Source organism: Charadrius vociferus, unplaced genomic scaffold, assembly GCF_000708025.1.
Source record: "Charadrius vociferus isolate BGI_N301 unplaced genomic scaffold, ASM70802v2 scaffold115, whole genome shotgun sequence".
Classification (NCBI taxonomy): Eukaryota; Metazoa; Chordata; class Aves; order Charadriiformes; family Charadriidae; genus Charadrius; species Charadrius vociferus.
The window spans coordinates 2,665,289-2,687,461 of NW_009648636.1; the positions used below are offsets into that span (position 1 = coordinate 2,665,289).

Consider the following 22,173-nt stretch of genomic DNA (forward strand, 5'->3'; position numbering starts at 1 on the left):
TGCAGAGACCCTGGGACCTCCCCACTTCTTCAGGGTAGGGAGTGGAGGGAGGAAACAGTGCCAGCATCAGTGATACAGGGCTTACTGGACTCATCCAGCAAGAAAGCTTTGCTCAGACCTACCGGGAAAAAAAAAGAAAAAGAAAAAAAAAAAAAAAGCAAAATTATGCTTTTCTGTTACATTTCTTGGCTGGAATGATTAAAAGGTCAAATTCATCTAAAGTACGACAGAAGGGTGTCATGACATTAAGAAGGTTTGTGATTTTGCGCAGTCGAGCTTGTGTTTTCTCCCATTTTACTCCCATTTTATTCCTTTTTTTTAAAAAAAAAAAAAAAAGACGAACCTGCATCTAACTTGTTACCAGTTAGGAATTAGAGATAATACAGGTGAAGTCGCGTATATTAACGGCTCATTTAAAGAGCAGTTTAAATGCAGTTCGGTGATGATGGGGGCGGGAGGGGAATGTCGCACCATAGGAAAGGCTCCGCTGAGCTTTGAACTGGATCAGATGCCGGAGGGCAATTAAACACACAAGATTTCCCCCTTTAAACAAAGGCACAGAAGGGAGTCGCCCTGTTTTCTGTGCTGTTAATCATCCAAGAGGAGAGAAGAATGTGTAAGCGAAGAAAGGAAAGATGGTGCAGTTTAAAGGAAGATGTCAGATCCCAGCAGGACGCCTGCCTGAGTTGCATCTCAATAAATAATAAGCGCTTGTTATGCTAATAGTCACTATTTTCAATAACACGATTTGCATACAGATCATATGCATGTTAATTACGCTGTGCACGGAGCCAGTAATGCACATCTCGGGTTTTGTCCTTGGCATTTTCTTTTGTAGAATGATGCATCACCTTAATGAATATTGCACAGTTTGGGAGGGCAAATAAATAGCTCATGCAATGAAGAGCAGCATACCGAGCTAGATACGCCCTGGAGATAACCACACATACCAGAGACGTTTCTGGAAGAAGCCCGGGATTAGTGTCACCTCTGGCACTGACAACATCTGTCGTTACACCTGATTGTAATGAAAATAAAATGGGGAACGCCTGGAACACCTGATAATGCAATGCTGCCTGGTAATAATTAACCCCGTGTTGGCTAATTACTGGGTGCATGCTTGTGTATATTGCCTTTATACACAAGTTTGTGCACAAGGGCACAAAGTTGAGTAGTTTTATACTGACTTTATGCCACTTGGGGGAGGACAGGTGAGACCTGGCTCTGAGCAGAGATAGAACAGTGTGGGCAGAGCTACTCCTTGCAAAATTTTTCAATGCGTGAATTGGAGATATGTTTATATTTGGTGAGTGGTTTGCAGCTCGTGACTGTGGTATTTCTGTCCATTGGGAAGATGGGGCTCCTGGTGAGCTGGGTCTGAAGGGCAGCTCCACATATTCTGTCTTCTCTTCCCTCCTTCCCCACCCATCTTCGGGATGCGTAGCATTTTGCATTTCATCAGGTCTAACTGAAAGTTTCCACTTGTCCTCTTGACCTACTAACTTAAATGAAACGAGTAGAAATTGGCCACTGTGGTGAGAGTGCCTCGTGGTGCAAATGAAGGATGCCCTACACAATGTAGTGAGGTGACAGCTGAGGTTGAGTGTTGTGCCAAACCTGCATTGCATCCAGACCCATGTTGGTATCTTCAGATGTGCATCTGTAAAGTGTAATGCAGCACCAGTTCAGGAATCTCTGAGCCATATTTCATACCACCGTGTAGCTATGCCTTCTGTATTTATAGCTGTATTGATTTTTTCTGACAGTATTTTGACACCACTGAGCTCTGCTTTCAGCTTGTTATTTACAGTGAAATAATAAAAAAATCCCCAAACCTATAGTATCTTGGGAAAAGATCTAAGAGTTGTTATCTGGCATTCCAGACTAAATATTTAACATAGTTCATAAGTATGTAATAGAAATATTTACCTGTTTGGAAACTGTATGAATATAATTTACAAGTTATTACCAGATTAATTTTTCAAGTATTAGATAACGATATTGGGTGTCGGATAATCTGGGCCCTGTAAGGCACAGATGTTTGGAATTAGTCGTTCACTTTCAAAAGAAAATAACTGTTAAATGTAATAGCTCGCCACATCAATATTCAGTTGTTAGTGCCATTGGTGTTCCCACGTCCCATTGCAGCTCACTCTGCGTGTTTTATAGTTATCATAGTATCTATAGCAATCAAAAAGGATTTGCTTTTGTAGAGGAAATTTAATGGGCGTAGCAATTTTGAAGGCAGAGATGGCATTCTCTCAAGTTCCCTCAGCGTAGCCAGTGTGTGCTGGGAGAGCGGCTGAGGCCATGTTCCCGTTCCAAAGCCCAGCAGCACAAACAGAGCTGTTCTGCAGGGAGCAGTGAGGGGGTGATGCTCCCATCTGCGGTTGACCAACTGTGGAAGCTCATATGGAGTTGCGTGCAGGTGGCACGCTCGCTCCGTTGTGTGCGGTCCTTACGCCATGCTGTCCCCGCTACAGCCTAGGATCTGAAGAAAGTGTTGCTACACCAGCCTGGTTGTGTGTCCATTAAACGATGCTGTTCCTTCTGCAGATCCTCTGCTTCCCAAGCCCCACGCTCTTCTGTGCTCTAATTGCGTCTGCATTGACCTTCATCCCTGGTATGGAAATGATGAACTGAATTTGCTCAATGGTGTACTAGTTGTGATCTCTGTTCCAAGTAGCTTGCAGGGAGGCAACCTTATGTCCCTCACAAGTAAGCTCATGGTCACTACCATTATTCTGAGGTAGTTTGTGCTAAGCAGCTGTGAAAAGACAGGGATTTAGGTAGCATTGAGCTGGCAGAGGTGTCGGAGCACAGGCAACCATGGCAAAGCTGACTGGGTACACCACAGAGTGTAAACAACGTGTCAACTGTCATCTTGTCCTTCTGGTGGAATAAAAACAGAACATTTCACCCTTAGATGCTTTGTGTGTTTGCAAGAGAGTGTTTTCTCTCTAAGTGAATAATTTTTGAGCAATGGAAAATAAGTTTTTGGTTTACTGACACTGCAGCTAGAATGTTGACCTTGTGATAAGAGAGAGTCTACCAGCTGAGATTTCCTCCCGTCAAGCTTCCATACAGCTGATACATTAGCAACCTGAAATGCATGCTGCAATACTCTAATCTGTAGGACCATTAGTCTTCTCAGGTGATCTACAGCTACAATTTTATTAGGGCTTAGTGAAGGTCAGAAGCTCACATGGGTGAGTTGTGATTGCCACAGGTGTTTGAGATAATTATGGAGTTTAATGGAGGGCATGCTTCTCATCAGCTGCAATTTTCAAATATTAGTTTAAATTCAGTGTTTTACCTGACAAGCTTGGGGTTTTCTTACTGCTTAATTAAGAATTTATGTCTCCGAATGAGCATCTATTTCTATCTGAATAGATTTCTATTCTAATTCTCCAAATTTATATCTCTTACCGAGTCATAAGAGTTGCCAGCGTTATTCATAAAAATATAAAATGTAGAGCTAGAAAAGGCTTTTGTTTAAAAGTAGGCACTAGTTAGAGCTGCTGTCTTGTAGGTAATTTTTTTGATTCGGTTACCTTTTGTCTTAGGAAGATTTATAAATTTAAAGAAAACTTAGTGGTTTTCTTAACCAGGTGTAGATAATAGTGACAGGGAGGAGAAACGTCTTAAATTCTATATTGCGTTAATAGTCTACTGCGAATTTGGAAATGGCAAGTTAGTCTGTTTGACAGATGGTACCAGTAAGAATAAGAAAGAAGCTATTCACATGGGAAAGCGTGTTCAAAAGAGAGTGGAAAGGTTTTGCAAGGTCATCTGAGAAAGAGGCATGTCTTTTGGCTCGGATATAATCTTTGGAACATCCTTGCGTTGTACGGGTGAAGTAGATCCCTTTGTTTTATTAGAAAAATGCAAATGGACTCTCAAAGGAAAATTAATTTTTGTTGAAATTGAGAGTTTGCATCTTTGTTCTTCTCTCATTACTCAGTTGAAGCATTTATGTGGTTTGAACGTTTATAGACTCAGTAATGCAGAGGATTTGCAAACACTAAAGATCAAGCTATAATGATGCTAGCTTGATTTAATAGTTCTACTTCAATTAGGATAAATGAGTTTACTTTTCTAGTGGGATATATTAGCTTTTTAACAGCCACAGCAACAATAAACAACTGTAAATGCAGAGAGATGTCTAATTAGGGGGATGCCGAAGCAATCAACATGGGCAAAGTCTATTGATCATAACTGAACTGGATTTGACTAAGATACACAAAGTTGATAGCGGTGCTTTTGCAGCGGATGCCATGAGATGGTTAGTGACTGCAATGAGATGATCAATGCTGCTGATTAAGCAGTAATGATTTTAGTATTTTCTTGGGGGTGTGTGGGAGGGAGGGTAAATTGAGTTTTACAGGACTTTTCAAAACCATACTACAACTCCTTAGAGAGCTGCTTATTCAACCAGAAGTATCTAAATGTAGTTCTATAGATATTAACCTTGGCATATCCTTCTTGGGCCTGAATGCATCCTCTGACGTAGTCCCCTGGTCCTGCTGGCTGAAACAGAACCTGTAATTCAAATTTTATCTCTTTCTGACCTGTTTTCTACCTCACTGGCCTTAAAGAACTTTGCTCCTAAACTATGGTTTTGTATAGCTTCCTTCATATCTGATGTTTCCGTTCTCTACTACATTGCTTGTTGACAGAGACATTATTTTAGGAAGCTCAGAAAACAAACTGTAAATCATATGTGGACATCTGTCATATATTCATCCCAAAGCACTTTTTCAGAGTCCTGAGAAGAAAACAATCACGCCAACTCCACTATTTTTATAAGTTCATATGTTAGGGACCAAGCTGAAAATCTTAATGGCTGCAGAACACAAGAAAGTCTTATAACAATGTAGAAGTAAACTGTTATTCTGCTCAGCAGTATAGATTGGAAGAATTAATTTTTTCTCCTTGGTCAGTGGCACGTGTGTTAAAATCTGTGATTGGCAGTGTTATGTTCTTTGGAAAGAGGACTGATTTTTATGGTTTGGAGAAGGATGCAAAGAAAAGTGCATTTAAAACAGTGGGAATGATAGTTCGTTCTTGTGTTTCACTATATTAACTGTTGGCATTTTAAGATCAGATTTATTTTCCGTTTTGTATAGACTGTTCTTACTAACGAGCCATTTGCCCTATTATATATATTTTTCCTTGCTGTGATTATTTTCTATACCTGAAAAAAAATAGCATAGAAAACATACACAAAAGCATGTACATGTGTATATAGTAAATACATTGATAATATTTCCTACTCAAGGAATTTGAGGCTTGGTAATGTGTTTAACTTTAGAAACTAATGTTTGGATCATCCGAATATAACCCCTGGATTCGGCGTTCGTCTGGAATTCCTCTCGGATAATAGCATGCAAGCTGCATTGCTGCTCAGCATCCTCCGTTTTTATTGGATTATCTCCAGTTGCCCGCCTTTTTCTTTCTCCGCTGCTGCTAGAAAGTAGCCGTTTGTGTTTATTCACTCTGCTGTGCTTATTCATTTGAAGTGGGTACAGTGAAAAGTATGCCTCACACTTGTGTCAACACAAGCGCTCCATGTAGGCTACTGGCCTTTTTTAAACAATCTTTGAAGTAAATATAAAATGTTATAAAGCCATTTTTTATCATATATTGCACATAGATAAATAGTCTTTTCTTCTCCATCAGGCATGCGTGTCACCTTGTCGGAGGAAGCTGTGGTTTTTGCAAACGCTTGGTCAGTGAAAAGAGATTCCGAGGAGTTAGATGCTGAGTCTGTCTTACGCTGTTTTCCTGACGCATTATCACTGCAATAATCATTAAGCTTGTTCCAAATCGTTCATCTTATTCCGTGTTTGGCTTCTCTGTGTATGCATCGTCTTCTCAGGGCTGAAATCCCTACTCTTCAAGTCAAGTGAAATTTTGCCGTTGACTTCAGTGGCAAAGGACTTGCTTTGGGACTAGAGAAATCTCTCCATCTTTCCGTGAATGCATGACTGGTTGGTTCCTATGCATTGCATAGGTACCCATGCAATAGGGGACACTGATTCCTTTTTACTTTCTTTTGTATGAGTATTTTTAACAAAATCAAAAAATATACTATGCTTCGTGTGTTCACCTGTATAAATAAATCCAGAGGGCACCACCATAATACAGTTGTCTGCCCTCAGGGAACTCTCTCAGGCAAGAGAGGATTCATACCCTTGAGGTTTAAGGACGTGAAGAAGAATATTTAGTAGCGTATAACCCTCAGCAATCTGGAAACTTAGCACCTTTGGGCCCCCCTCCACAAGAAGGACATTGAGGCACTGGAGCATGTCCAGAGAAGGGCAACGGAGCTGGTGAGGGGTCTGGAGCACATGTCTGATGAGGAGTGGCTGAGGGAACTGGAGTTGTTCAGCCTGGAGAAAAGGAGGCTCAGGGGAGACCTTATCACTCTCTACAACTGTCTGAAAAGAGGTTGCAGAGAGGTGGGAGTCAACCTGTTCTGTCAAGTAACAGGAGATGGAACAAGAGGAAATGGCTTCAAGTTGTGCCAAGGGAAGTTTGGATTGGATATTAGGAAGAATTTCTTTACTGAAAGGGTCATCAGGCATTGGAACGTGTTACCCAGGGCAGTGGTGGAGTGCTCATCCCTGGAGGTATTTAAGGGTTGTGTAGATATAGTGCTCTGAGACATGGTTTAGTGGTGGGCTGGTCAGTGTTAGGTTGATGATTGGACTAGATGATCTTACAGGTCTTTTCCAATCTAGGAGATTCTGTGATTCCATGAATGAAAAAACGGTTGTCTTCATTTTTCCAGACCTGCCTCTCCTGGCTCCCAAACTCCCATTGGAACCACACTGAGAAGCCACAACTTCACAGGGTTGTGGCAGCTAAGGGTCCCTTTTCTGCTGTATCTCTTATTGTGGCTTTATGTTGCTTCCCATGTTCCTCTGGTTTTAACTAGAAATACCTTCCTAGGATTGACAATTACACATGAGTACAACAAGTTGGGTTGTTGGTTTTTTGTCTAATTTGTGTTCACACAAAACATAGTTTGTTGAGGCTGATAGACAGAATTTTAGCCCTATAGTGTGATCCATAATAGTTGTAATGGTGCAGCAGTGTTGCTGCGTTCCTGCTTTTATTTTCTCATGCATATATTTAATCAATAAAAGTACTTTAAAAAGGTATATTTTTATTTAATGTCCTCAAGTTGAAAGAATTGTGTTCAAAAGTGTGTTTGAGGCTGTTCAGAATATGTTTTGGCTTTACAAATGTATTTTTTCCTCATTTAAATAACCTTAGTGTTCTTTAGAAGGAAAGAAAGAACAAGAAGGCTTAAAAGACTCCTGTTGAGATTATTTTAAGACCTCAGTTTACCCAGTTGTAATGGAGTCTCTTCCAGGGTGATATGTGGCAGACGCTTCATACCACACATTATAAAACAGCTTACAAAGACTGAAGCGCAGCGTCTTTGCAGTCTGTGCTGCTCTCATTGCTTTTATAATCATTGCAGTCATCAAACACAGACATTTTATAAGCTCCTAACTGATATATCTCAGCTAGCGAGAAAAAAATATAAAAGAAATTAACATATTGCAGTAAACCCCCAATTTTCAGGCATTTTGGTGTTCTCTAAGGGAGAGTTTGAAATGCGATGAGATTTGTGCAGCTTTAACCTCGAATGCAAAGCTGTAATTATGGTTTGGGGCCTTTTCAAATAAGAATCAAACCACACATTTCTTGGATAAGTTTTTTTTTTCTTTTTGTTATCTACGGTTTTAGCTCATTTCAGACCGTGAACACCATTCTTACTAAGGGTAATGGGAATCACACACCAGTGCGGGGAGAAAGAACAAGCAATTGGAGGTGCAGTGATTTTATTACACCAAGTATTAGGACACTTTGCAGCCTTTTCTTAGCAGCTGTTCTTTAGGTAAATTAATACCTGGGGTCTCTTTACTTCTCCCCAACTTTAACTACCATAAAAGAACTTAATGTTAAGCTGTTCGCAGCTTATCTCACCCGATTGCTATGCGAAACTTCTAACGCAAACGCTTTTATAAACTGCAGCCATAACACACTAATCTTCTGAACTTCCTGACCCATAAAACTATGATTATTGCTACATGTAAAATTCATCTGGAAATATCCCTCTGTATTTAGCGTTATGGGTATTATGTTGCAAAATCCCTCCTCCTTTGCAGTGTAAGGGCTGCCCGGAAAGCGGAGGACAATGGGGCTGTAGATGGGTGTAAGGAGAGTAACGCTGTACCTTAATCTTGTGATTTCGGTTTTATTTGGAGCTGGTGATTCAACAGATGGGATGTTCAGATTCTTTTTTTTTTTTTTTTTCCCCCAAGGTTACAAATTCAGATTTTATTATTTTTGGAATTAGAATATTTCTGGCTCTTCTTATTTACCATTAGCTACAGGTCAGTGGCTAATTTCCTATACAGCTCTGTGACTGAGTAATTAAGAAATGTCATGTTTGTGGGAGCTATTTTGATGAAGACAGGAAAGATGTTAGAGATCAGAAGCAGCTTTGCTATTCCGGTTGTGATCCTTTTAAGTATCTGTAATATCTGAGAGTTATCTCTAGTAACTATTCTGTGATTAAAGTGATGAATGAGGAGCAGTTTACGGGATTAGTTAATAAAGAATACCAGTTAAACTCAGGAGAGGCAAGAAAGGATTAATAATAGTCCACTTTACCCTCACTTTCATTATGAATAATACATACTTTTTTTAAAAAAAAAAAAAAAGCTGCGTGATTCTTGTCTAATCTTCAACAGAGATAATGACATCTGCAGCTTTGCATTTATACACATGGTGAAGGGGGTGCGTTGACTGCGTTCTAGGGTACAGACATACCAAAAAGCTGAAGAGTCATGTTTCTATCTTTTATTCACCCCGAGACTGACTTAATATAGGTAATTGTCTGGCTGAAGAAAAAAAAAAAATTAAATAAACAGCCTTTTTTCATTTTAAAACACAAACGTTTGTGTTAAATGATGCTTTTCCCAAGCCGCTTTTATTATTAGTATTGTTTTAAATTGCAAGTTGTCACATCCACCAGCCTCTAAATTACCAGTCCTCTGTGTTGCTATAGTAACACTGTGGCCACTAAAATATAGACTCCAGCATAGAAAGGCAAGCTGAGACTGAGGCTCATTTATTTGAAGGTTTTGGCAGCAGAATATCTCCACAAAGTCTTTATTTTATAACCTTGAATGCTTGCATTTTAACTCTTTCAGCCAAAAATACAGCATTGCGCTTAAAGATGCATTTTATTTAAGACAGGGTACCCAAGCTGAACAGAGTTAATAAATATGTGGGTATAGTTGACTTTTGACTACTCTTTCCCTCTTCTTTTTGATTTTTGGATGAGTAATTGATGGTTTTCTTGAGGTGAGGCTAAGAGGACAGAGTGGTATTGTCTTCTCCACTTCCTCCATCTGAAAGGCTGCCCATCTCCTTTTCATTATGAGATCCCTCATCAGTAACCCAGACAACGTAAGTCTACCCTGGTTGGGTTAGAAATGGAGTTTCTTGTTCAGTGAACAACTCTTCCTGTCGTAAAGGGAATGGACTTGTGCATTCCCGTTCGGCTGGAAGTCAGTGTGTTGGTCAATGCTAGTAACTGGAAGAGTCAGTGGTTTGTGTGTCTCCCCATTTAAATAACAAAATGTAGGCTCTATCTTGAATTTAGTCCCTTCTCCTTGTACATATTACTGTAATACACTCTTAATTTCGTGAGCTTAGACCTTTTTTTCCTAATCTGTTCTCTCCCTTTTGCAGTCCAATTCCCTGACTTTCAGCTGTTGGTCGAGTTCATCTTATCTCCTCACCGTGGCTTTACATCTGTTAGATGTCTCTTTTCAGCCTCAGACCACCTTCCCAGACCTCACCCATAACCTCAGTTTCCCTATTCCAATTCCCTGTCCCCAAGCTCTTCACACATCTACTTGTAGCCTTTCTCCCGCTGAGGCCGTTCTGCTCGCAGTGAGCTTGAACCAGTCCCATGGTTCTTCATCCACCTGTGGGCTCCCACACCTCTTCCAGTAGTTTTCTACTCCAAGCTCCAATGCTGCCTTCCATGCTGCAACTAGTCATGGCTGTCCAACACCACTGTGTTTTCCATCATCTGTGTTGTTAATATTATTCCTCTTGTATTTCTAGTTTTTCTCTTTTTGGGGTAGATGTATCATTTCCTTCTCTGTGCCTATTAGCGCACAGGAGACTCCACAAGTGATGAGTCCACATGGGCTAGAAGTAACCAGGTTTCCAGTTCTCACAGTCTCACAGGTTTTCTAATGTTTACAGGTTACATTCGTGCAGCATCTAGCATAAGGATAATTAGTGCCTCTGAGCACTGCTACGCACAGTAAATAGAGCTGGTGTCATTTCCCATATTAGAATAAAAAAATCCCACACGTACAGCAGAACACAGAGATCTGGGAAGAATCCTGTCAGAAAGTATTTATATTAAGCTAAAATAAGAGTTTTGAATGCTAACCACCGTGAATTTTTATCAACCAAATATGTATAAATACCCATCTCTATTTGACTTGAAATAAAGGGAAGTAATAAGCCCCTTACTTTACAACTGTAAATAAGGATTAGTGTGTTTAATCCGTACTTGGATAAATCTTACATGTTTTGTCCCAGTTTCATAAGGTCTTTATTGGGGATACCAGTGGATAAATTGGTATTTTTCAGTACCATTTGTCTTGAAAGTGTTTTTCTACCACTGCCCCCCCAAATTTTTTTTTTTCTTTTTTTACCAGTATTCCGAATATTTTCTGTTAAAAGATTTGGGGTATGTCTCCTGCTACATTCTCATAAAACTAGAGTGGTTTCAGCAGTCACATTGTTGCATCCCTCTGTAAAAAAAAAAAAAAAAAAAAAAAAAAAAAAAAAAAGGCAGGGTGGAAAGTATGCCTGTAGAGATTGTAGTCTTTCAGCTGAGATCAAATAGTGTCAGTTAGTACCTTCAAGTCCGGGGCTGCTGACATGAGCTTTTACTTCACAGGGTACGGTATGTGATCTGGAGGCGCCCAGTCTGCCTGCTGGACTGCCATCAGGTTACAGCTTTCCACAGATGACCCAGTCCCAGCAGAAAGTCTTGACCTCTCGCTTTTTCAGCACTTCAGAGGTTAATTTTGTTGAGGGATCAGATTTCTTTCTAGGGGAAGTTTCTGATGATCACCTTCCAGCTAGGCTTTACTTTCCAGTGTCTTTCAGAGCTGCTGAATGGTGAGGGCTCTGTTGGAAAACAACCTTGCTCCCACTTTTTTTTTTTTTTTTTTCCTCCCCAAGTCTCTTCCTAGATAGTCAAGTTTCAAGCTGTTTCATTTAGGGGGGGTGTTGGATGGTAGCCTAATGAAGGTGTCAACCTGCAAAATAAATCTAAGCCCCTTTGCTGGAATTCTTCATGGGCAACAAGGTGGAGAAGCGCTCTGGCCTGGGAATATTGCAAGGTAAGAGATTTTCTGCACTTTTGAAAACGTGGAAGTGTGTAGCGCTGCACCTTTGTGTAAGTTCAGTTTAACTTTGTAAACGCTGGCAGCGATGGAAACGCATTAGGTGATGGAGTAAATCTCAGAAGTTTTCTCCCTGCACTATTTCATTTGTATCTCTGTACGCTACATGAAATCAATATGTTTTTAGGAGATAACAAATATTTGAATAACACAATAGGAAATTCCCAATGTGAGAACAGACAGGTTTGGGTTTTTTCTGGCTTTACTTCAGGATTCTGAGAGATTTATCGACTCATTTATTCGCCTCTCCTAGGCTGCAATCTAACCGGCTATCTTTCCACTCGTGTTACGGGCTTTTTAGCCTCAGAAAACTATGGGGCTTTGTACTTTAGCCCTGTAAGTTTGCTTTCTGTGCAGAGGAGGAACCTCCATGGGAATGAGCTCACTCTGCAGGGAAACAAAGGCGTGTGAGAGGCTCTTTCAGGCCAGATCACAGCCCAGAGTGCACTTGCTTTTTAGGATAGAATATGCAGTTGTTCTTCGCCCTCCTGTGCAAATTTCTGTCTGCTTCTTGATTTGTCTGATTAAGGTTAGAAGATTATTTATATTTTTTTTCCCTTTTGCAGTTTCTTTCGCATAAACCTCATTTTAAAGGCTGACTTAAAGCAGGGTTTATTGGTACTACTTAGGATGTTCAGTTCTGCTAGGAGAAAAAAAAAAAACACAACTGCTTTTGGAATTGGTAGTAGCTGACATCTTCCACACATGTCCATATTACCATGAATAAAGTATTTCACTTGATGATGTATGTGTCTGTTCTGTAAATCACTGGCGTGATAACGACGGTTGTTTTTTCAGGGGTTTAGCTTCCTGAGGGACAGAGCTGTGCCCTGTGATCAAATTAACACCTCCCATTGCCAAGTGCAGCTTTATTTTAAGACACACGTCAGCGGGCTGCAATGCATGCAGAAAGACAAGTTTTGGGGTTTTCACCTTTTTTTTCTGATGGGGGAAGAGTGTGCAAATGTATGTATGATCTTTGTCTCCATGTGCTTGGCCGGAGCTGACGCTGCTGAGCGAGAGGAGCAATTCTCGCGTGTGAGATCTGTGGTTTGCTGTGCACAGGTTTTTCACCTTCATCAATTTATGTAGAAGCTTTGGAGTGTATTCCTGAGCAATGAAGAACTTCAGCAGTGACTGTGAATTGCGTCAAGTCTTCATGCTCTGTGACTTCTTCATTTTATGCCTGCTCGGGGTGACAGCCCGCAGACCTGACAAGATTTGCGTTAGAGGGTTGCAGCATCGGGAGGGATTAAAACAAGACTGGGCAGCAAAGGAGCCATATACTACCTGCCAGCTGCTGGGGGTTTTGGCTCTGTGGGTGTGTTTAGTAGGCACCTTTCCCTGGGTGAGACTCCCCAGTGGTCCCAGTTGGCCATTCGTGCTGGGGGAGCGGGTGGGCGAGTGGCCTTGGCTGGGGGGGCAAGTGGCGGCAGAGGCAGGTGGGTCCAGCCCCATCAGTCTTCCCACTCAGCAACAGGGAATTTAAATGCCTCTTGCATATTTTTATTTCCGTACTACCCTTCATTCCTTTCCTTCCACATTTTAGTTACGTCAGTCCTGTAAGAATTCAGCTAATCTATTCTTTTTCTTTTTCGTGTTTAAGCCCATTTTTATTGTGTTTTGGTGGTGTTGGTGCAGCAGGCTGCCAGGTACCAGTAACTGCTGGTGACCTGCTGGGCTTCTGGGCTTTCACCAGACCACTCCAGTGCTGGAGGAGCGTGCACATGGGAGATGGGTGTCAGAAACCGTGTCAGTGGTTTTGCTATGTGCCACCCCTTCTTTATGTCGTAACTTAATTATTGCCTTTGTACGAGGGGGTGATGTGATCCCGAAGGTAGCTGCTTTTGAGGGTGAAGAAAGTAAGGCAGGGGAAAGAAACAGGCCCAATCTGGCCTTTGGTGGTCATAAGAGGTCCAGAGGAGGGCCACGAAGATGATCAGAGAGCTGGAGCACCTCTCCTGTGAAGGCAGGCTGAGAGAGTTTGGGTTGTTCAGCCTGGAGAAGGGAAGATTCCAGCTTCAAACTGGAAGAGGGGAGATTTAGATGAGATATCAGGAAGAAATTTTTTCCTCCGAGGGTGGTGAGCCCCTGGCGCAGGTTGCCCAGAGAAGCTGTGGCTGCCCCATCCCTGGAGGTGTTCAAGGCCAGGTTGGACGGGGCTTTGAGCAACCTGGGCTGGTGGGAGGTGTCCCTGCCCATGGCAGGGGGGTTGGAACTAGATGATCTTTAAGGTCCCTTCCAACCTAAACCAGTCTATGATTCTGTGAATCCATAACTCTCCATCATCCCTGGGCATGAACGCAGTCCCTGGGCAGGGCACCTTCTCTTCTGCCTGGAGAAAGGAGGGAGGTGTTTGGGCTGGGGGCCTGGTGGAGAGGGAGGAGAAGGCATATTGCAGTGGTGATCCACACCTAATTCTTTGCCAGGGAACTCCTCCCTGTTCCCTCACTCTAGGGGGAGTGCGGAGAGCTGGGACCATCCATCGCAGCATCCCCAGCCGGATCATCCATCGTGGCATCTGCAGCTGCTTTGGCTTGACCCCCACAGGTGGGTTCAGTCCATCTCTGTCACATGCAGACTGTACGCTTCACAGGGATTTGTTTTCTTGGAGAGCACCAGAGGCTTTGTACGTAAATGGGGATTTCTGACTTCCATTACAAGATTTTTCTCAGCGCTTCTTACCGTCTTGGAAACAAAGGCACAGCAAACAAAGTTGTTGGGTTTTGGTTTTTTTTTTAAGCAATAACAACTAAAATTTAGCACCGATCTTATTGTGATATTAAGACACTGATTTTTCTTTCCAGCTTTCACTGGTGCAAATGGGAGGGAGTGGCACAGAAAGGATCAGGGATGAGCATCAATCCCATGGCCTTTAAGCAGAGAGGGGAGGGTGCCACTGGCCACGGGGGTGCTCCGCGCACCCAGGGTAGGGCTGGTCTATAAACTGCTTTATCAACACAGTAATGCATTTATAAAGGCAAATACTGAGGTGACACACCAAAAATATGGTTTAAAGGTCATGAGTCCGGAAAAAAAAAAAATCTTGGTAGCTGGTTATAGCTTTTTCCGTTAAATTTTTCAGACCTAGCTGGGAGTTTGTGTTCCTCCAGCATCTGGGTCAAAGGCAGTGCCTTGCCCTGGTTTCTCACCTTCCCCCCAGGCTGTGCAATGCCACAGCTGTGAACAATGCCCCAAAAAACAAGTTCCACCAGTCAGGTATTCTACAACTGAATACAGCTGTGCTGGCTGCTGGGTTTGGTGACTCCCGCCAGCCAAGGGCTGAGGAGGCTCTGAGCAAGATGTGAGCAGGTGAAGAAGGTGCCATTGGAATTTCTGCTTCACAGCGGGAGATGATGAGCTCCGGTGGAAAGTTGGGTTTCTTTCGTGAAGCTTTAGGGTGTTTTGGATGGCAAACTCCCTGAGATTGGGTGGGTTTAGCAGCTCCGATGCGTGTGCGCTCAGCTGTGTTCACTTCGACTTGGGCAATGGTTTGGTCAAATTCCTGGTCAGATTTTAAGGGACAAAATAAAACCCAGTGTTATTTTTATAAGGTTATTAGCACTGATATAAAAAGATGAAATGAAAAGAGCCTGTGCAGCTTTCTAGCTTCTGCAAATCTTTTCTTACCCAACCTTTTTTGGCACTAATTAATATTTTTCTTCTGTGAGTTATTCTCTTTTACAAATAGGTATTTTAAATGTAAATCCTGAAACCTTATCTCGGATGAATTCTAAACACAGAGCTGCATTTCAGCTTGTTGGCGGTAAACCGAACAGTTACTAAACATGAAAACGGTCTGAATAGCTCACAGCACACTTACAGCAGTTTAACTCGGCATCAAAAAATGACATTAAAAGGGTTAGATTCTGCTCCAAAAAGAACAGCTGGAAATGGTCTGTATTCATTTTGCCTGGTTTACGTTTCACTTCTCATGGTCTGGCTTTACAAAGCATTTCAAGGTAACAGTCCTGTCCCTGGGCTCCACCTTGGGTTAGAAACAAAGTGGTTTATTTTAAAATAACCTATAATGAGATGTAATGAGAAGAGAATAACTGAAGGCGAGGGGAAGGTGGATGATTAATAACCGTGTAAAATGTGTTAATTAAATTCACTTCTCTTGAAGTAGATTTCCACCCATTCTTTTGAAAACAGTTATTTGTCACCTTTCATACCATTTTGAAAGGAAAACCATGCAAGGATCTGTAGATGGTTTTTGGATTTGTGACACAGTGATGTCAGTATTGTAGGAAATCCCAGAAGAAAACAGTGGAAACTGCAGTTTTTAGTATCTTATAGCACATTTACATTTTTCTGGCTTTTTTATTTTTCCTTTTTATTCTTTGAAGACGCTGTGAAGGTTCAATCATTTTACACCTTGACTCTTCTTGCTTTTTTTTTGGTCTATTTTTGGTTGTGTGGGGTTTTTTTGGTTTTTCTTTTTTTGTTTTGTTCTGCTATCAACTCATAAATAGTTAAATTTTTAGGTAGAAGAGGATAATTACTATGTTTCCACTTGAAATATTGTAAAGCCCCAAGGCCCTGTCTTGGACAAATGTATTTTTCAGCAGCTCATTGTAATTTTGGTTTTGACTGAAGATCCAGCAAAGTTAAAATCCACACCCATCCGTAGAGAAGGGTGCATTTTCAGCCTTTAACAATAGCTTTATTTAGTAGGATTTTAATGACTCCTTTGCTTTAGACTTGCAAAGGGGGAAGGTTTCTGCAGTGAAGGGGGGCTGTCCTGAGGATCACAGGATGGTTCCGTGTGCCGTCCAAGTTGACAAAGAGGAGCCAATTCCGTGGATGATGATTATGCAAGATGGAAAAGTGCTGATAGACTGTGGAAAAAAACAAGTCTGAGCCTAACTGCTTTGCAAACCTGTTTCAAAAAGCAGCTTTGAGTAGTTGACCCGGTGGTGCACGTGGGCGATCTATAGTAGAAGGATGTTGGTCGCATTCGGGCGAGCAGGCTGAGATGGGGAGAGAGAGGAGGGTGCTTAGGGTGCTCGGTTTCATAGAGAGCAGGAGGCAGCTTTGTGGGAGTTTAAGTGATGGTGGTGATGGTTTTTACGTGGGTGGTTGTATAATTTTCCTGTATAATATGCTTTTCAGGTTTGGTGGAGGGTTTTTTTTTTGTAATTTTCAGTAATCAAAGTAAAGTTTCAGGTGATTGATCAAATAGAGAAAGGAAAGCCCAAACATTTCAGCTTCAGGTTATGGTTGAGTAGACTTTCGCTGACATCAGAAATTATTAATTGCACCAGCTAAATTACAAAGATGTTATCGTGGCTCTGGGAGCAAAGAACACCTTAATTAGGAGGCTGTTAGATTCCCCATTCTGCTTCCTTGCTTTTGACTTTAACCATCGAGGCACTGAATCAAGGTAAAAGTGAACTAATTTATGTGGGGGGGTTGGGGTTGTTTAAAGAAAAACGTGAAATGTATACACCGTTATTTGTTAAGGGATGCTGTCCTCTTGAGAAGCTGGAGGGAGTCTTCACCCAAGTGCAGATGCTCACATGGACCGTCGTGTCCTACGTTCTTATATATTACACCAAATATGGTGCGATGGGCTTCTTGGGGTGAAGAGCTCTTAATATAATGGATCATTGACAGCACGGTATATGTGCTTCAATCGCATTACTTTTTAACACTATATGCCAAATGCTCATAAAGTTGCTCACGTTGGCTTCTAATTTAAAGAGTTCAGTGAATGCTACACGCATCTCACTTGCATTAAAACTGTCTATAGCATTACTCAAGAAGACAGCATCAGTAATTGTTTACCTAGACTTCAAAAATTATTTTAATTTTCTTAAGATGTTGGGTTTTTTTCTTCTTTCACATCCTGTTGTTGTTCTAGCTAGAGACTGACCCTTCCCAGCCCCCTGATGAAGGGATTTTTTTATTTTTTTATTTTTTTAATAAAGATTAACCTGAGTTGTCTGGTTTTAGCTGATACAGCATCTTCTCTTATCAGAACAGCCGTATGCATCAGTACCATCGCTTGGTGTCATCAGCATGCCCACAAGAGCTGTCTTGCTTAGCTTCTGGCAGTCAAAATACTAGACATCTATTGTTGGCCCTCAGAATGGCTAATCTATTTTAATGTAGTAAACTTCAGAATGCAGAATTTGAGTTGTTCGTCGTTTCCATCAGAACATGAAAGACTTAAATCCCAGGGTATACTTCAGAGGGAGCCGCAACCATCAATGTATTCAGGTGCATGTTTCTACCTTTGTCCTTAGGCACATGTCTCAGTTCAGAAGGGCACTTAAATATTTCCATCATGCTGTAGATTGCCCAACTGAAGTCAGCAGGGCTGGTTGGTGCCAGTAAAACTACTTATAATTAACATTAAACGCATTCTTTAGATGCTGATGAACTGGCACCTGTGGTAGTTTAAGAATGGAAATTGGTTGGAAATGTAATGTTTCTATAAATTTAAAAAAAAACCCCACCATTATTGGATTTTATGGTGGGTTTTTTTTTTTTTGACTGTTACCCTATCTCCGTAAGAAGGAAATTAAATAGTTTAACATGAAAAACATTAGCATTGCTGATATTATTTTTAGGCTTTTATTATAGGTTCAGAAATAGAAAAATGTTAGTTGCTACACAAAACTTTGGAGAATAAGGAACATATTCTTTTATGCAGTTATTTTAATAATGGTTTTGCAACCTTATTTATTGACTTATAAAATCTAGGAATTGTAGTTGCTTTATGTTATACGTTTTGAAATAGAAGTAAATATCAGCTATAGGGCATGTTGTTAAAACCTGAAATTTAGAAGTAATATAACTTTCAATATTTTGCATTATAATATGTAATTGCCTACTCTAAAAAAGGGTGCTTCAAAGTAGTCTTTCAGTTCTTTTCCAAGTTTTCAATTTTTTCCATACTAGGCACTGGGGGGGGAATATTAATTTTATCCCACCCCGCTTACCTTACATTCCATGGATTTCTTTGTATGGTCAACACATCTTTCATTCAGTTATAATGAGAAAGATTTTAGAAGACAACAAGAGCAAATAAAACTGTTCTGTAGAATCAGTCTGGCTTTCTCAGACCCAATGGGTCTCACATTGGGTACGGAGTTTTATTTTAAGATGTACTTTTATTTTGCATTACAGCAGATTCCTCTTTAAAAATGTTCAGGTGAAAGCAAATCTAGAAAAAAAAAGATTATATCTTTCCTTTAAATTGTAGCATCACCAACATTGTAGACTAAAGCATTTCTTCTCGATCAGGAGGGCTGGAGTGTCTGGATTTATCAAATAGTGTTTGGAAACACCTTTCCGCAAAGCCAGGGCCTTGCCTGCAGCCACGGCACTCGTGGAAATCCATCAGAATGGGCAGGACTGTGTTTTTTATAAGTTGAGGGACATCAGATGTAGGGCCACCTCAGTGCTCCACGTCAAAGAGCCTGCAGCGAGGCTCGGCGGTTCGTCCCAGTGCCTGTCCGTATCCCTCTCCATCCCTGTCCTCTGCCAGCGCTCCCAAATTTCCCAAAGGCAAAAATCAGCTTTGCTGAAGCTGTAGACCTGAGCTCCCCATCTGGCCTCGTCTGCAGCGACAGGGGGAGAACTGGCACAAGTGACTGTGCTGGCAGATTGATGAGGACCGTAACTGGGAACGAAGCAGTAGCAGAGAGCAGCTGTGAGCAATAACCCTCTCTGCCGCACGCGGAGGAGCGCGTCCCCGTGGCCATGGGGTTCAGCAAACGGTGCTGCTGTGCTCAGTTCCCTGAAAGGTCTTACATCGATGTGGCGGAACAAAAGATTCCCAAGTAAGCAAAAAGCAATTAAAAATTGTTAAAGCATGGTTAGAACCTATACGGGTAGCTGTTTTTTAATGCTAAGTGAGAAAAATTAAATGCCTTTCATTTCAGAGTTGCCAAAGGTTATACAGTAAGGCTATATAGCAAATCAGTGGTGAAGCTACGAATAAAATTCAAAAAAGCAGACATAGAATGCCTTTCTTTACATAGTTCAATTCCATAACGCGCCATTCAATTCCAAATGCATATATGAAATGCCCAGTTTAACAATTTGTGAATGGCTTCCACTCTACGGTCAAAAAAACCTCACTGCAATCTCTTTGTTACAAGTTTGTAAAGCAAACAGAAATGCAATAGGGAAGAGAGTCCGGAGCTCCCAAATTCTGAGGCTGTGGTGATAAACAGCTGGAGAACTGCCAGGAGATGAGCTCTGACCGCTAGCTTTTGCACATCATCTATGAAATATGTATTTATGTATTTCCAGCAGTAGTTATCTATCAGTGGACTGAAATGTCTTCACAGAGGTACTTAGAGGGCCGTGTTTCAATCCCAGCATTATTGTTCTTGGAGACGGAGCATTTTTAAGCCAGTTTATAAATTTCTTCCTTAAGCAGCTTAATTTTAAGGACATTTTAGGAGTGGAGCATCTGGCTTGACTTTTACATCATTTTGAGTCTCTCTGTTCATGTTTTTTGTTGGTGCTTTCTGTATCCTAAGCTTCCACTGAGGCATTTCTCATTTACTAGAAAACATTGAAGCTCTCGCACGCTGGAAGAAGGTAGTCCTGAATAGTAAACTGTTAATAGACGTCCTTGAAAAAGGACATGTGGTACGGCTCAGTAGGGTTATGTGCCAGCTGAACAACTAACCTTTCAATTGCTGACCATTTCTGCTACTGGTGATGCTCTCAAGGGTAGATCCAGGTTGTTGTCCAGGTCTACGTAACAACCAGGTAAAAAAAGATTGCTTCAGGATAATTTTTTTCCTTCCATTGAAGTGCCATCTCTGCGTTAACAGCTTAGCAAGTCAATGCTACACCTACCTGGAGATGCCTTCTCACCAGCGCCTTCCCCTGCTCAGGGACTGCAGGCAGAAAATTCAGGGGTCACGTGAAAGTTTGTTTACTCAGAGAAACTTTCGCTTGAGTCACTAAGAGTTGCATCATTGGTGCTACCGGCTTAATGATGGTATAACATCAGGCTTTGTGGCAACCGTATAGTCAACTTTAGACCTGAAGTGCAATGAAGATAAGTTCGGAAAATGAGTAGACCCTTTGCATTTGGCAACCGCAAGTAGGATAAGGCTTGTAGAAATAATAATTTTCCTTTTGCATGATGTTTTGTCTTTTGACCCTTGTTTTCTCCCTTTGTTGTGCTTTTTCTCCAGCTGGGATGACAGCAGCTCTGTCAGCAGTGGGATCAGTGACACCATAGATAATCTCAGTACTGATGACATTAACACTAGCTCCTCTATCAGCTCCTATGCCAACACACCTGCCTCCTCCCGCAAAAACTTAGACGCACAGGTAAGATTTCTGGTTTAGACAAGTAACATCGATATTTATTATTTTCTCTGTGCAATAAGTATAATGGTTTTAAGTTGGATGAACTCGAACACACAGACAGCCTTCAGTACGGACGGTATCAGTGACAAGGCAATGTCAGGCTATAGTAACCACCTTATCGAACGTGCCATTTATGAATATTTCGTCTGTGCGTGGAATCCTTGGCATCTCTGGCTTCAGCCTTCTTAGCAGCACTGCTGCACAGAAAACATGCATCATTAGAGGGGAATTTTTTTATTTTTTTTTAGGTCTAGAAAAGGTATTATGATTTTTCTTAAAGAATAGAAGTTAAATAAGTCAACATGAAAGTTTGAAGATTATTTACACTTCCATTGGAAATGTAAGCATGCTAGGCAAACAAAATAGATTATTTTAAACTGCCAGGCTGCGTGTTACTGCAGACTTTCTTTTTTTGGCTGCATTTCATAGGAGGATAAATTTTACGTTCATTGGCAGCCTGCATGTACATTTTGTGCTCAGACACCCCACATCCAAAGAGGGTAAAACAAGGGAAGATATCCAGCAGGTTTTCATTCATCAATTAGACTGCATAATAAAGAGATGTGCAGTAATATAAACTGCGTTTTTCCTCAATTATATAGAATTTTGTTTGGAAAAGCATGGGACTGAGAAGTCTAGCTTTGTTCTTTGTACACCCACCTGCTCCAGGCACTCGGGTGTTGTGTGTCAAAGCAACCAGGATGCGTTGACTTGGTACTGCAGCAGGCAGAGGAGAGGGATGTAGGTATGACCTTCTCCTCTGTTTCTTTCCTCTTTTATTTTTCTCCCGTCTTTTTCGTGACTGGACCCTAAATCTGGTTTTAATATCAGTGTTAACGTAGACGTGTGGTTGCTGTGAAGTGTTACCCTGCCTACAGGACTGTGGTGCAAGCATATATTGGTCTTTGTTCCCTTGCCACGAAGTGCATATTTGAGCCTACGTTAAAGATTTCCAGTTAGCCTCTGGTTGTGTATCAGCGATTGCATGTGTGCTTGAAACTGTGAATACAAGTCCCATACAAGTTGAGAGGAGTGAAGATCTATGAAGTGTGTTTTTCAGTACGTAATGGAGAGAGTAACATACACGACTAGAAGTATTTTTTGACAATTGTTACTGTCTCGACGTTGTAACGCTGTTGGAAAGAATGGAAGAAAGAGGGAGACGTGACTAAACATTAATCTAAGAAAAAAAATAGAAACTCATTTGAATTCTGTCTTCTGATGTATCAGATTCTTGGAAACACCTCTGAGAGATCAAAATCTGTGTTGACGAACTGCTCTTCCTCCTCCACAACTATTA

At 41.3% G+C, this 22,173-nt stretch overlaps 1 protein-coding gene across 4 annotated transcripts in view; it reads left to right on the forward strand.

Moving 5' to 3' along the window:
- Positions 1-22,173, forward strand: part of NAV2 (neuron navigator 2) — a 429,065-nt gene that overhangs the window by 353,617 nt on the left and 53,275 nt on the right. For all 4 annotated transcript variants that reach the window (XM_009886259.1, XM_009886256.1, XM_009886257.1 and 1 more), the window contains one exon: positions 20,696-20,834. In XM_009886259.1, coding sequence (XP_009884561.1) covers positions 20,696-20,834 — 139 coding nt within the window. The remainder of the gene's footprint in view (positions 1-20,695; positions 20,835-22,173) is intronic.